This window comes from Haliotis asinina, chromosome 13, assembly GCF_037392515.1.
Source record: "Haliotis asinina isolate JCU_RB_2024 chromosome 13, JCU_Hal_asi_v2, whole genome shotgun sequence".
NCBI classification, from domain to species: domain Eukaryota; kingdom Metazoa; phylum Mollusca; class Gastropoda; order Lepetellida; family Haliotidae; genus Haliotis; species Haliotis asinina.
The window spans coordinates 885,199-900,221 of NC_090292.1; the positions used below are offsets into that span (position 1 = coordinate 885,199).

The 15,023-nt window shown below is 37.7% G+C and overlaps 1 protein-coding gene across 4 annotated transcripts in view; it reads left to right on the forward strand.

Annotated features, from left to right (window-relative positions):
- Positions 1-15,023, forward strand: part of LOC137260483 (proline-serine-threonine phosphatase-interacting protein 1-like) — a 100,363-nt gene that overhangs the window by 81,559 nt on the left and 3,781 nt on the right. Inside the window, exons 11-13 of one of the 4 annotated variants that reach the window (XM_067798151.1) lie at positions 960-1,073; positions 1,739-1,762; positions 6,653-6,691. In XM_067798151.1, coding sequence (XP_067654252.1) covers positions 960-1,073; positions 1,739-1,762; positions 6,653-6,681 — 167 coding nt within the window. In that variant the 3' untranslated portion in view covers positions 6,682-6,691. Of the gene's footprint in view, positions 1-959; positions 1,074-1,738; positions 1,763-6,652; positions 6,692-8,953; positions 9,012-9,497; positions 9,599-15,023 lie in introns of all 4 variants that reach the window. The other 3 variants (XM_067798150.1, XM_067798148.1, XM_067798149.1) reach the window with 3 other exon arrangements.

Consider the following 15,023-nt stretch of genomic DNA (forward strand, 5'->3'; position numbering starts at 1 on the left):
GACAAAATAAGTTGGGGAAATTGGTATTTTTAGGATTGATATTTCGTCAGTGTGTCAATGAACAAACAGATCATTATTCAGAATATGTAGTTAATGTGTAAAAGTGTGAAACATCTGTTGAACTAAGTTTGTGAGAGTGAGTTCGCTAGTGACGTTGTTAGTTGGGTCTCTGGGGTATTTAATGAGTTTGCTACAGCTGTTAATTCGCTACTCATGGGTTTGTTATTAGAGCATAATTTTAATAATATAATAAGGGACTATTGAAGGGGTTTAAATATGTTCACTATATCTGTTTGTACGCTGTGTCTGTGTTCAATATATTCATGTTCTACTGCACAGCTCAGAGAGAAAATAAGACCGCACAGAAAACATATACACTGTCTACAGATCAGACATGTTAATTCAGCAGACTGGCTACGTTGCTGAACAACCTATTTGCCACCTGCAGTTTGATTTATTGTTTTCGGCCTACCTTTAGAATACAGCACCACAAACTTTTAAAACATGTCATAATTTTCTTTTATGTAATTGTAGGTGATTAGTGTTAGGTTAGGTTTATGATTAGGGTGGATTAGGGTTAGGGTTAGGTTAGGTTAGGTCAACCTAACCCTAATGTCCTCACAAGAAGTTGTGGAGCTGTATTCTAAAGGTGTTCCTTGTTTTCAGCAGCTATTTGTATTCTGGACATCTTATTACACATGCCACTGAACACTTAATTAGACTGACATGCGCTATTTTGCAAGTGTGTAAATTTTAGGGATATAGAGAAATAGCCGAAAATGTGTTTCTGTTTATCGGACTGAGTCCCATAACGAATGTAAACTGTAAATGTCAACTGTCTAGCCCACTCAGCCATGATGTAGCTTGAATTCAACGCTGTTCCACTGATCCCTACATAGGAATCTACCACTTGTTATTAGAATGAAATCCATTGATTTATTATGAGCTTGAACTTCCAGCACGAATCTTTTTTGAGGACTACTACACCAATACAGATACTATGGGACGTAGAGGCCAAAGATCAGGTGGTCAGAGGTCACAGCCACCCAGAAGCAATGGTGCTACAATGTCAGGTAAATACAACTGTACTGTGTTTGTAGGTGATTTGTGTAATCATGTTATGTTGATAACATGTTTACTATATACAATACTTGTATCCTCATCTTCACGACCAATATCCATCATCAGTTGTTGTGCTGACTAAAGATGTCCATTTCCTTCTTTCTTCACTTAGTGGCACAGGACAACAAACATGGCTAACAACCATTCTTGCTTCCTGTGAATCACAGACATTGTTACTGGCAAGATGAGGTGGTGAAACTTTGATATTGATCAATGATATGAATCACAGGCTTGTCTAATCCAGGGCCACTGACTTACAGGCTGCTGACTTCGTTGATGTTGATCAGTGCTCATGATATAATCATAAATCACAGGCTTGTCTGGTCCAGAATTGCTGATACATATCAAAGTCATTTAGCTGGAATATTGCTGAGTGCAGTGATAAACGACAACAAGAATAAGATATGTTTTAAATGAGGGACCTGTGTCCCCGCATCAGTGTCTGAGGTGCTGAAGTATTCTGTAGTTTCCTCCCTTAGACTTGATTGCTGATGGTCCACATCACTTCACACCCTCCCAGAATCTGAGGTGTTGTAGCTGAAACACTGTATGCAGCGGCGATAACCCACTCACTCACTCATTCATGCTAAAATGGTGTTTTTCCTGCTGTTTATAGATAACACCTATGCCACAGTGGATGGTAAGACACCTAAGAGCAATCTTAGATTTAGACTCCTTCAAATACAGGCATTTTAGATTCACCATTTCAACTTTGCTCTCAATTATTTACAATTGTATCTTTATAAAGATATTGTTTATAAAAGAAATTGTCAGTATAAATAGCTCTGGCAAAATATTAGAGTGTGATCAAAACTCTTGTCCATGCCTTGCCTGTGTTTCTGTTGCATGATTGGAGACAGGATGTTTAACACCCTCCTTGACAGGTCAATGCATGGATTGACGATGTGTTCCAACCTGGCATGGCGTTCTTGGGTTGATGTGCAGCACCTACCTTGTACTGTAGTGGCAACCTCCATCTTAACTGTTCTCATCACCATTAGTATTCCCCAGTGTAGAATCCTACTGAAGCTCCCTACATCCTACATATCACCCTTGGTCAGCTTCTTAACTGAGCACAACTACTGAATGACCAATCATATGTCCCTTGTAGACTTGCCTTGCTCTTTGTTGTTTGGTGGTGGAGTGGCTAAAACATTTGCATTTCATACTGAAAGCCTGGGTTCTGTGCTGCCCTCCTTGGGTCCAAAGTGTTTAGTGCAGTGTTTGTGTGTCTGGCTGGGGCATAGCTTGAATATTGCTCTCAAAGGGCATAAAAGTCAACTCACCCACTCACTCAGTCCTCAGTGGGAAATACCTACAAGTACCTGAGAATGTTTCTGGTGTTAAGCTGCAGTTTCATGAAGATTCATAAAATCTTGCCAGCTCCCCTTTCTAGGGGGACCTTTCACAGATGTATGAGTGAGTGAGTGAGTTGGCTAGGTGGAGGGTCTAGAGTTTATGTAGAGTTTTCATTAAGCCAGTGTAAATACACTGTACATGGAACACAGCTGCTTAAGTTGACTGTTCCATGGCACAGCGCAACACTTCACGATATTGCAAGATAAGTTTCAGCACTGCTTCTGCTTGAAAATACATGTGTCCTTGCCCCTCCCATCTGTAGCAAGACCTGTGACCTATTAAATTTGTAATTAATGGCTGGTCCCTACCATAACCTCATCAGACGACAAGAACTGGGACCTATGCAACTTGTAATTAATGATTGGTCCCTACCATAACCTCATTAGACAACAAGACCTGTGACCTATACAGTTTGTAATTAATGACTTGTCCCTGCCATAAACTCATCAGACAATAAGACCTCAAACCCATAAAATTTGTAATTAATGACTGCCCTGTTGGCCCAACATCACAGCTTATGTCAGCCCAATATGGCCCAATGTAATCTTGACAGATGGTCCAAAATTGGCCCAACATTGGCAAAGAAACATTGGCCCAGCCCAGCAACGTCTGTTTAATTCCTCAATGCCTCTTACCTACTGTGAAATGTTAGTACAAATCTTGCAATACTATCACGAAGCAAGCAATACATTCTTCAAGTCGAATTCACTTTCTGTCTTTGCTGGACAGTCCCCTGGACAGTTTGATGTAGGCTGATAAATATTTTATGTATTTTTTAAATATAATTAATTAAAATATTTTCCATATTTAAACACAATTTTCAAGTCTCTATATATATCAAAAGATTCCCAACAATTTTTAGAAATTGTTGATTTTCAAATTGATCACCATTCGAAAGGCCCCACACACTGATTTGAAACATGTAAATTTTTCTTGGCCTTACACCAGATATATTACCACAGGTGTGAGAGCAACAAAATGCTCTTGGCATTTGATGTTCCAGAATCCATTTTCTTGATCAGTTTAAAGTTTGGTTATGACAGCAACAACATGAACAAAACTGGATAATTCTGGTTTAGATGACCTTAACATATTTCTTTAATTACAAGTAGGAACTTGGACAGAGTGCCAGGGCATCCTTATATTTTCAGTTATCAAGTGAGGTGGAGAAAGAAACAATCGTAGGAGATCTCCGTCTGCGTCCATGGTCTATGCTTGTGCCTTGACCTGTGGATGAAAAAATGACTTAAACATCTAATGACTTCACAAGGCATTTATTTTTAATGTTAGGCCAGACCAATTTTATTGCTTGTTTTACGGATCTGCCTGTCGTATTTTTTCAAGAATGAGAAAAAAAATAACAATTAATTTCCTCTGTTCAAAAAATATAATCTTGTGTTTTTATATAATATAGTGTTTTTATAGGCTAAAAATGTAAACTCACAAGAAAATACTTTTTAGGTTGTATGTTTACCCATATTTATTTCATAAATTGCCAAAAGTAAAATATTTTGAATATTTAGAAGGAATATTACTTTGATTGGAAATTTTATTTTTATTTTTTTTCCCACCTGCCTGTAGGTTTTCAGAGGACAGAAATCCATAAAACAAGAAATAGAATCAGTCTGACCTAAACAAAAATTGGCTACTTTTAAAACATCAAGAGATATCTGGTGTCACTATATAACAGGGTAACAATACTTAACTGATTTGGATATATCCAGTTTTACAATTAAGATTTTATTTCGATGCTTTCATTATATGCTGAAATGTGTTTCCATTATTTCTGCATGCGTACAGCAGTTGGAATCACTACTCGTGTACGTTCTGTACTTCAAGTGAAACCACAAGCTATCACATTCTTACTTTAACCAATACACATTAATTCCATTTGTAAAAAGTGTGGTGTCACAGGTGTCAGTTTGAGTGATTACTGTAAAGCAGTAAATTTACCTTTCTCTTTTATCTTACATTCTATTGAAGCTGGTAATTCAAATACAGAATAAATGCAAAAATATTTGTGTTGTAATGATTCACATGTTAGGGACATTCTTTAAATAGCTTTGATATAAAAAAATATCACAAACACAAGCCAGTGAAATACGCATATTGTACTGTTTCCATAGACACACAGACTTGTTAATTCAGTGTGGCATAAATAAGTTTCAGTTATTTAAATTATGAAAGATGCATGTCAAATTTCATACATTTGTGAAGAATTACCTTACCTAGGATCACATAAATTCTGTTTAATTTACTGTTGCTTTTTTATCAAATGGCAACAATTAAATCAACTTATTTATACTGTGCAGTGCTGTGAACTTCTTAATCATGGTTGCCAATGCCACTGAACATTGTGAAACAGTACCAAAGTTGATAAATTTGATGTCAATAGTTGTCAAATATATTGTGGTCGGAAAATTGAACTTAAATTTTGTGTGCATAGCCAAGCTGATTTCACATTTGCCACGCCCATTGTGAACCCACTTCATGCACAGCTTGGAAGTCATGCGGCACTCATATTACATGTTAGCCTATGGAAAATAACTGGCACCAGCTTGTCCTTTAATTAATTCACTCTAATGTGTAATGTTATTCACAATTGACGTTTTAAATTGCAATAAAACCCAACAAATGCGCCCAGACACTGGTCGAAAACTGAACTCCCGATTCGCTTACACCAGTGAAGCTCCGCATGTCGAATACATCTGTGACTGCTACCATAACTGTAATATTTTTTATCGTTGCCACAATCAAAAACAAACCAATTTTTATTAACAAATTAAATGCTATTATCGGGATCATTTGGTACTCATGTTGTTGGATGGAAGGCTGTTGATCTCCTGACTGTTAGAACTTTGATCAACACTACACTAATCTACAGCCTGTTTACAAGTGATACAATAAATGTCACTTACCGACCTGTAACTTTGAACTTATATGCCCTGTCGGTCACATCCAACTAAATAATACTGGCAAGCTCGATGTTCATTTCATGCTAAATGCAGCATTTTAAACTCCAACAGTATGATCACATTATACTGTTGGGCTTCAGTCATGAATTTCGTAAACCGCGATGTGTTCATTTAGTCGTGACATATGTTTTCATCTTCAAGCAAATAATAATTCTCGTTGGTATTTCTGAATAAACCATCATTGATTTTTGGTGTGCACAATTTGGAAATAGAGTTGAGCATAACAGAAACACACAATGAAACACTTACCACTAAATATCCAATGAAACCTCAGCTCTGATGGCCAAGCTTGTGATCATGTTGCGTCGTCTGCTTGAAAAATCAGAGTGCCGTCTAGGGAAGGCTAATGGTTTAGGAGTAGGGTCGCTTGAATAAAATATCTGCGATGCTACCTGATGTTGGGCCAGTGTATGAAATCAGACCACAATGTTGCCAACAATTGCCAACGTTGGGTCATCGTCGGAATGCTATCTGAGTAGTTGGTCCTTACCATACCCTCTTCAGACAGTATGACCTCAAACCTGTACAATCAGTAATTAATGACCAGTCCCTAAAATAACCTCATCAGACAGCAAGACTGTCCTCAGACCTATCGAAACTGTATTTAATGACTGGTCTCTAAACTTACCTCATGAGACAGCAAGACTTTAGACCTATACAATCTGTAATTAATGACTGGTCTCTAAACTTACCTTATGAGACAGCAAGACTTTAGAACTATACAATCTGTAATTAATGACTGGTCTCTAAACTTACCTCATGAGACAGCAAGACTTTAGACATATACAATCTGTAATTAATGACTGGTCTCTAAACTTACCTCATGAGACAGCAAGACTTTAGAACTATACAATCTGTAATTAATGACTGGTCACTTCCATAACCTCATCACACATGAAATGTCACATTTCATTATCAGCATTTCTTGGCATCATATATTTGTCCGTGTTTCTTTGAAGGGGCACTTTTCTGCTTCTAGCACTTGAATGCAATGTCTGGTGAATGATTTCTCTTTAGTATAAAGTGCCTCTAGTCTGACCACATTTTTTTTTCTTTTAGTCACACATTTTGTTTTAATTTTTGATTAGATACTTCCAAGGGAGGGTTTGTTTGATGTTAACAAGGACAGAATCTGAGTTAAAGATAAGATTTGAATGAGATTGTTGCCAGCCCCCAATTTGAGGATTAATTTTCAGAGGAGGAGTGTTCCTGTGTGTTAGTCTGACAGTCTCCAGGTCGGTGGTTCATTCTCACATAACTCATGCTTTGTCCTTTCCCTGTAAACTGATGCCTTGACTCTTAGCGTCAAAATTTCTCTTAAAACTTTCACTTTGACCATAAGAGTCCATCTTTCTCTGAAACTCCAGTATTGACCCAAAGCGCCCATGATTTTCTGAGACTGTCATCTTGACCCAAAGAGTCCATCATTCTCTGAAACTCTCACCTTGACCCAGAAAGTTAATCATTAAGAAACTCTCACCATTATCCTAAGAAGCCATCATTCTCAGAAACTCTCACCGCAACCCTAAGAGCCCATCTTTCTCTGAAACTCTGACCTTTATCCTAAGAGTCCATCTTTCTCTGAAACTCTCACCTTTATCCTAAGGCTTCATCTGACCCAAAGAGTCCATCATTCTCATTGAAACTCTCACCTTTATCCTAAGAGTCCATCTTTCTCTGAAACCCACACCTTGACCCTAAGACTTCATCTGACCCAAAGTGTCCATCAATCTCTGAAACTCTCACCTCAGCCTGTGGAGTTCATCATTCTCTGAAACTCTCACCTCAACCTTTGGAGTTTCTTTTTCTGAAACTCTCACCTCAACCTGCTCAGACTCAATCATTCTATCTCTGACAGATTTCAGACGTATTTATGCTTCATGACTAATTTGTTAGGCAGTTTATTTAAGTATGTCAACATGGAAATGTTAATGATTGAAGACTTTCTTGATGGCATGGATGGTTCTTCATATCACTGACCACTATATTCTATGTCCAAACTTTACTGATTCCAGACTGGTGATGTGAGTTTGGAGACAAAGAACAAGCAGACTTACCAAACAGTTTATGTTTTCATCTTCATCATTTGTGTAACTACAAGTCTGTAACAAAGACTTTATGGCCACATGAATCCTTGGGGAATATTATTTGAATGACAGACTTTCTTTCATGTAATGATCCAAACGGATATTTGTTTTCTCTATTTTAGTCTTTTTAGACAACTTTTGAAATGTATGCATGTTTTCAATTCATTTTTATAAATTCACAGTCTTGCTTTTAGTATGTACTTCCAACATTAATCCTTTGATTTATGATTTATATTTCTGATGCTTAAAGCATGAATTATTTTACTTGATTGAATATGTCTTATCCATCCTGATTAATATGTATGTGTTACTGATTTTGAGCAGGAATGAGAAACGGAGCTCTTGTTTTGATATTTATTTGTTTTATTCCAAATTAAATGTCACATAAAATACTTTACTCATACTTTGAGGAAACATCAACCATTTGTAACACTGTCAGACATAGTTTTCAATGTGAACTCTGAAGACATTTTAGTAGTAATGAGTTTGTATTTTTTTCAGCTCTTGACTTGTCTTTGCATGTATTTGTGATGCTGTTACCTGGTATCATCACTGCTTTATAGTGCTTCATAAACACATGCTTCATTGATTTTCGTCATCCATACAATCTGTCCAGGTACATTACACTGTGGTCACAATTGTTGATCTGGTTAGAATTGGTCTTCAGGACCCCCATGCTTGTTGATGCAGGATATAACTGGACTGGATGGTCAAATTCTCTGACTTGGTTGACACATGTCACTGTATATGAGTGGTGTAAGATTGATGCCCATGTTGTTGATCAGTGGATGGTCTGGTCCAGACCTAATTATTCACACAACTGCTGCCCTGTTGCTGGAATAATGCAGAATGGGTGTTAAACAAACAAACCAACATTCTGGGAACAACAATTCAATTAAGGTCTTCCTTTCTTTGATGTTTGTTTGTATTTTACTGTAAAGTAGGGTACATGAATGTTGTTCAGTGGTCGCATACAAAAGAAATTAATTGTTTGACAATCAGATTAAATGTCTACCCTGAAATGTGACATTTGAAAGATATTTTTGGCATGAAAGTCAGTTCGGATGTCCCCTGTTGTCACATTAGCAGCTCTGTGCTATAGATATGTGACTCACATTCCCCTGTAGCAGCTGTGTGCTGAATCATGTAGCAGCTGTGTGCTGAATCATGTGGCAGGTCTGTGCTGAATCATGTGGCAGGTCTGTGCTGAATCATGTGGCAGCTCTGTGCTGAATCACGTGCACCTGCAGCTGTCCTATTTCCACAGCAGATTGACAATGTGGAGCTGCCATGGAATGTGTACATGATCATGGTGGACATGAAATCTGTCTCATGGCCCCTACTGTTTCTTCTTGCAGCTTATTTCTTTCTAGAATGCGTAAAATTCATCTACTTTTTCTTTCTGTGTAGAAGCTGGAGAAAATATGATGACCAATAACAGCACATTTTACTATAACCAGCGACTGTGGTAAACTCCTCCTTCTCTTGTTTACTGTTTGTCTGTGTGAAGAGAGTAATCTCCCTTTGGCATATGTATGTGTCCTTCATTCTGATCTCTGTGTCTTAGAATGTGTCCTCAGTTTTCACATCGCCTGAAGTTTCAGGAACAATCACTGTTTCTTATTAATCACTGTTTTTTTATAGTGATGTCACAAAATTATTAGCAAAAGGAGAGCCTTTTGAAATAAATATTTATGTAAAAAATATGTAAATTTTTGAAAAATTCATGACATGGTTAAGCATAAAAAATATTTTCAGATCTTTAGCAACTAAGGGGAACCATTGAACTTACTTTATTGTTTTGTTTGTAATAGTTGCTATGACAACAGTAACGAGCTTGCAGTATCTTCAGTGGAACACATTCTAGAAACAGGAACATACTCAGAGAATGAAAGACGAAGGGAGGTAACTCTCATTTCTGTCTGTCATTTCCTCATCCTGTGTGTTTCTGTAGATGAAGATGGTCTCTATGCCACCCTGCAGTCGCCGCCTGATGCTAGCACAGTAACCTCCTTTGACAAATTGCTTATTATCTCAAGACCTCACACGAAACAGGTAGTTAATTGTCACAACTGTTGGTAGTTAGTATCTCAATGGCCCCCGCACAAAACATAATGGGTTAATCGTTACAACTGTTGGTAGTTAGTATCTCAAGGGCCCCCACAAAACATAGGGTTAATCGTCACACATAAATGTTGATAGACTTCAATATCTCTCGACCCCACATAAAACAGGTAAGTAATTGTCACAAATGTTGATAGTTATTATCTCGAGATCCCACAAAACAGATAGTTAATTGTGACAAAGTGTTAGTCATTTAAGTGCTGAGGTAGGAATCAGGTGTCAGGAAAACATCACAGTAGAGAAGAAGTTCATGAAGTTCTATGTTTCATTATAGGTTCAGTTGTCTTTATGTTTTAATGGAGAGTCAGATGTATGTTAAAAGTTCAGTCCAAAAAGCTGTGAATTTTAGAATATATTTTGACAATTTATTCTATTGTATGGTGATATATTGGAACCATGTTACTTAAGTATATTTCAACTAATGATTAACAAGGTGTGTTGTATTCATGTTACTTGATGAATATTTCTACTAATGAATAACGTGGTGTGTGAGACTTGTGTTACTTGATGAGTATTTCAACTAATGATTAACGTGGTGTGTGAGACTTGTGTTACTTGAAGTATATTTCTACTAATGAAGAATGTGGTGTGTTTGAATCATGTTACTTGAAATATAACTACTAACTGATGTGATGTAGTGGCTTCATGTTGAAATGATTCACTCCGACAGCAGAGTTGTTGACTTTGTACCTGAGACTCTCCATATTCAATAGCAGTTTGATTGTTCTGACATATTACCTGATTTCCATTTTAATAAGGTTTTAACTGACTTTAAATGAAGTTTCAGAATTTAATTCTTCTTGATAATCTGAGTAAGATATATATTAACTGACACTTGTTTCACTGCTTGTTAAAAAGAACGAATAAATTTTCATCTCTCAGCTTTTGGTAGCATGCACTTTCAAGTTACTTCTCATTGCCTGTTAATTTGGTTTAGTTCTGTAGTTCCTTTGTTGGTATCGTTCAATATAGTTCAATATATATTGTGTCCAGTTTAGTTTTGTAGCTCTGTTGTTTCTATAGATCAGTATATCTTGTGTTTGGTTTAGTTCTACAGTTCTGTTGTTGGCATGTTTCAATATATTTTGTTTCACAAACATCTGATATTACCACTATTTCACAGTGATTCATAAAGATCTGCTTTTAGTATTCAAACACTGGAATCCAATAACAGTAGAGGGTATACCCGTAATTGTGAAAATGTTTGTGTTTATTTCAGTTTTGATAATCACAACATGAACTGAGAATTGTTATAGTCTTGGTTACAACATTATAATGCTATCAAATTGTAATTTCTGCAGTGATATTTAACAAATTCTCAGCTTGTGAAGTTTCTTGTTGAAATCATTGTGATGGCATAGACATGATATTGTTCAGGGATTTTGACACAAGCACCTGCAGGTGGGTAGAGCTGGGTATGAGATCCTTTGGTGTTCAAGTAGTTTGTTTATATCACCTCTAGGTGGGTAGAGCTGGGTATGAGATCCTTTGGTGTTCAAGTAGTTTGTTTATATCACCTCTAGGTGGGTAGAGCTGGGTATAAGATCCTTTGGTGTTCAAGTAGTTTGTTTATATCACCTCCAGGTGGGTAGAGCTGGGTATGAGATCCTTTGGTGTTCAAGTAGTTTGTTTATATCACCTCTAGGTGGGTAGAGCTGGGTATGAGATCCTTTGGTGTTCAAGTAGTTTGTTTATATCACCTCCAGGTGGGTAGAGTTGGGTATAAGATCCTTTGGTGTTCAGGTAGTTTGTTTATATCACCTCCAGGTGGCATGGGTAGAGCTGGGTATGAAATCCTTTGGTGTTCAAGTAGTTTGTTTATATCACCTCCAGGTGGGTAGAGCTGGGTATAAGATCCTTTGGTGTTCAAGTAGTTTGTTTATATCACCTCCAGGTGGGTAGAGCTGGGTATGAGATCCTTTGGTGTTCAAGTAGTTTGTTTATATCACCTCTAGGTGGGTAGAGCTGGGTATAAGATCCTTTGGTGTTCAGGTAGTTTGTTTATATCACCACCAGGTGGGTAGAGCTGGGTATAAGATCCTTTGGTGTCCTTTGGTAGTGGGCAAGTGGTTGGGGAGTGGTTATGTTGGTCAGGTGTTGATGGAGATTGGCAGATATAGCTTCAGTTGTACTGTATCCTTGTCGACAACACGACAGCTGGCCTTATGTATATATTCAGTCATCAATTCCTGAGAGTTTGAGCACTTACGACCATTGCCATCAATGTGGAATTCTCTAGAACAGTAGTAATCTCCCAGAAGTAAACAAGGTTACTTTATGGTGCCGAAATTTAGGGCTTAAAATACTCTGAATATATAGAAAAAGTTCATCTATTTGCCTGCAAAAAACCCCTCAGAGTAAAGATGAGCACACCAGACGTTATGGTATATGGAGAATGTGGCAGGCTACCCCTCCACATATCCCAACAAATTAGTGTATTCAAATACTGGATAAAGTTAACAAACATGCCACACCACTGTTTGCCGAAAAAATGTTATGATATGATGTTACTGAGCCACCAAAGTGGAAAAAAAAACTGGGCATCAGATGTCAAAAACCTTCTTTTTTCAACTGGATTTAGCAACATCTGGCACAACCAAAAGGTATTCTCGCCGCCACGTTTTTAAGAACATTCACACGAAGACTAAAAGATATCTATCAACATAAGTGGTTGGGAACTATTTCGCTATCAGCAAAATGTAATTATTATTCAATGTTAAAAACCCACATTTACACTGAAGGTTATTTATCATGTGTAAATGTCAAGAAATTCAGAATATCATTGTCATGTTTCCATTGCTCATCCCATGACCTATTGATTGAAAAAGGGAGATTTATGAATATAAAAAGAGAAGACAGAGTATGTAAATATTGCACTAGCAATACTATAGAAAATGAATATCATTTCCTTCTTGTCTGTCCAGCATATGATACTCTTAGTAGAAAATACGTGAAAGAATTTTATTTTGTGCACCCCTCGATTGATAAATTCTCCTCGCTGCTGAAAGGTGATCCAACATATTGCAACTTTTTTTCACAAAGCTATGTTATCCCGAGAACTATTCCACAAACAAGATGTATAAGGAATATACACACATATGTATGATATTTTGAAGTGAGTAATTTGACATGATACTATAGTATACTTAGTGTGACCTATGTATATGATTGATATGCCATGATAAATGTTATAAGATTTGGTATTTAACATGTGATATGATATATTATATGACATGATATTAATGTTATAATGTACCATGATAAATATAGTATGACACAATATAGCAAGATACGATTTCACATGTTAAAATGTATAGATTATGATATAATATGACATGATATGCTACCATTTGATATGATATGATCTAAACTGACGCAATATGGCATTACATGGTATAGACTATAGGCCTGTGGCCTTTCAGTATTGAAATAAAGGTAGATAGATGTAAACAATTAATGAAGGGAGGCAACTCTAGAGCACTTTCTTAAAGTCTACTGCCAAAATATTGTTGTACCACTGAATATATATGATAAATGTGATAAATGTGATTATTATTGAAAGCAATAAACTTTGTAACGCAGTGATAATTATTACTTAATTGATAACACAATGTACAGAAAATACACTCTTGTAACAGAGTCCATTGTTTTAATATTACCTTGCTTGTGTCCTCTGTATACGTTCTTTCACAGTCTAACATGCGAACTCTGCAGTACACGAACCGCAATTCACATGCAATAACTGCCAGCTTGTGTCTTCTCGATCTTGTTTATCACAGTCTAACATTCCATCTTTGCTATATTCTGTCAGGTGTCGGTAGCCACAATTCCATTGCATATATACCACTCAATATACTAAGTGTCACTACCAGTGCCTTACAACATATATTACTATGAAACTATTATATTATCACATGCTAATATGGGCTTTCATTCTTAACTCATTGAGAAATACTCACCTAAGTTCATGTATTTAATATTGAATGTGAGTATAAAATACACAGTGCTGTTTTCTATTTTTTATTTCTATTTAAAATATGATTTATGTTTATAAAAATCATTCATATATTGCTACTTAGCTGTGAAGTCTACCTGTGCTAGACTTCGCCATCAGTAACTCATGCTTGTCAACAGAAGCAACTAACTGGTGGTCATAGCTTGCTGACATATGTCATTGGTTCCTATTTGCAGGGATCAGTACTCATGCTCTTGATCGCTAGATTGCTTGTTCTAGACTTGACTAGTCCTCAGTCATATAGCTGCACTATTGCTGAGTGCAACATAAAACTCAATTATCCACTCATATCTTGCTACTGATGGAGAAAAGATTCCTGTTGTATGAGGCTGGTTCTAATGCACTAAACTACTGACTGAATGGTTACAATGTAGAATTCAACAGGTGTAGGAGAACCCAGCTGGTGTAGGAGAACTCAAATGGTGTAGGAGAACCCAGCTGGTGTAGGAGAACCGATCTTGTGAAGGAGAACCCAGCTGGTGTAGGAGAACTTAGCTTGTGTAGGGGAACCTATCTTGTGTAGGAGAACTCAAATGGTGTAGGAGAACCCAGCTGGTGTAGGAGAACCTAGCTGGTGTAGGAGAACTTAGCTTGTGTAGGAGAACCCAGCTGGTGTAGGAGAACCCAGCTGGTGTAGGAGAACCTAGCTGGTGTAGGAGAATCCAGCTGGTGTAGGAGAACCCAGCTGGTGTAGGAGAACCCAGCTGGTGTAGGAGAACCTAGCTTGTGTAGGAGAACCCAGCTGGTGTAGGAGAACCCAGCTGGTGTAGGAGAACCTAGCTTGTGTAGGAGAACCCAGCTGGTGTAGGAGAACCCAGCTGGTGTAGGAGAACCTAGCTTGTGTAGGAGAACCCAGCTGGTGTAGGAGAACCCAGCTGGTGTAGGAGAACCTAGCTTGTGTAGGAGAACCTAGCTGGTGTAGGAGAACCCAGCTGGTGTAGGAGAACCCAGCTGGTGTAGGAGAACCTAGCTTGTGTAGGAGAACCTATCTTGTGTAGGAGAACCCAGCTGGTGTAGGAGAACCTAGCTTGTGTAGGAGAACCTAGCTGGTGTAGGAGAACCCAGCTGGTGTAGGAGAACCTCGCTGGTGTAGGAGAACCCAGCTGGTGTAGGAGAACTTAGCTTGTGTAGGGGAACCTAGCTGGTGTAGGAGAACCTACCTTGTGTAGGAGAACTCAGATGGTGTAGGAGAACCCAGCTGGTGTAGGAGAACCTATCTTGTGTAGGAGAACCCAGCTGGTGTAGGAGAACCCAGCTGGTGTAGGAGAACCCAGCTGGTGTAGGAGAACCTAGCTGGTGTAGGAGAACCCAGCTGGTGTAGGAGAACTTAGCTTGTGTAGG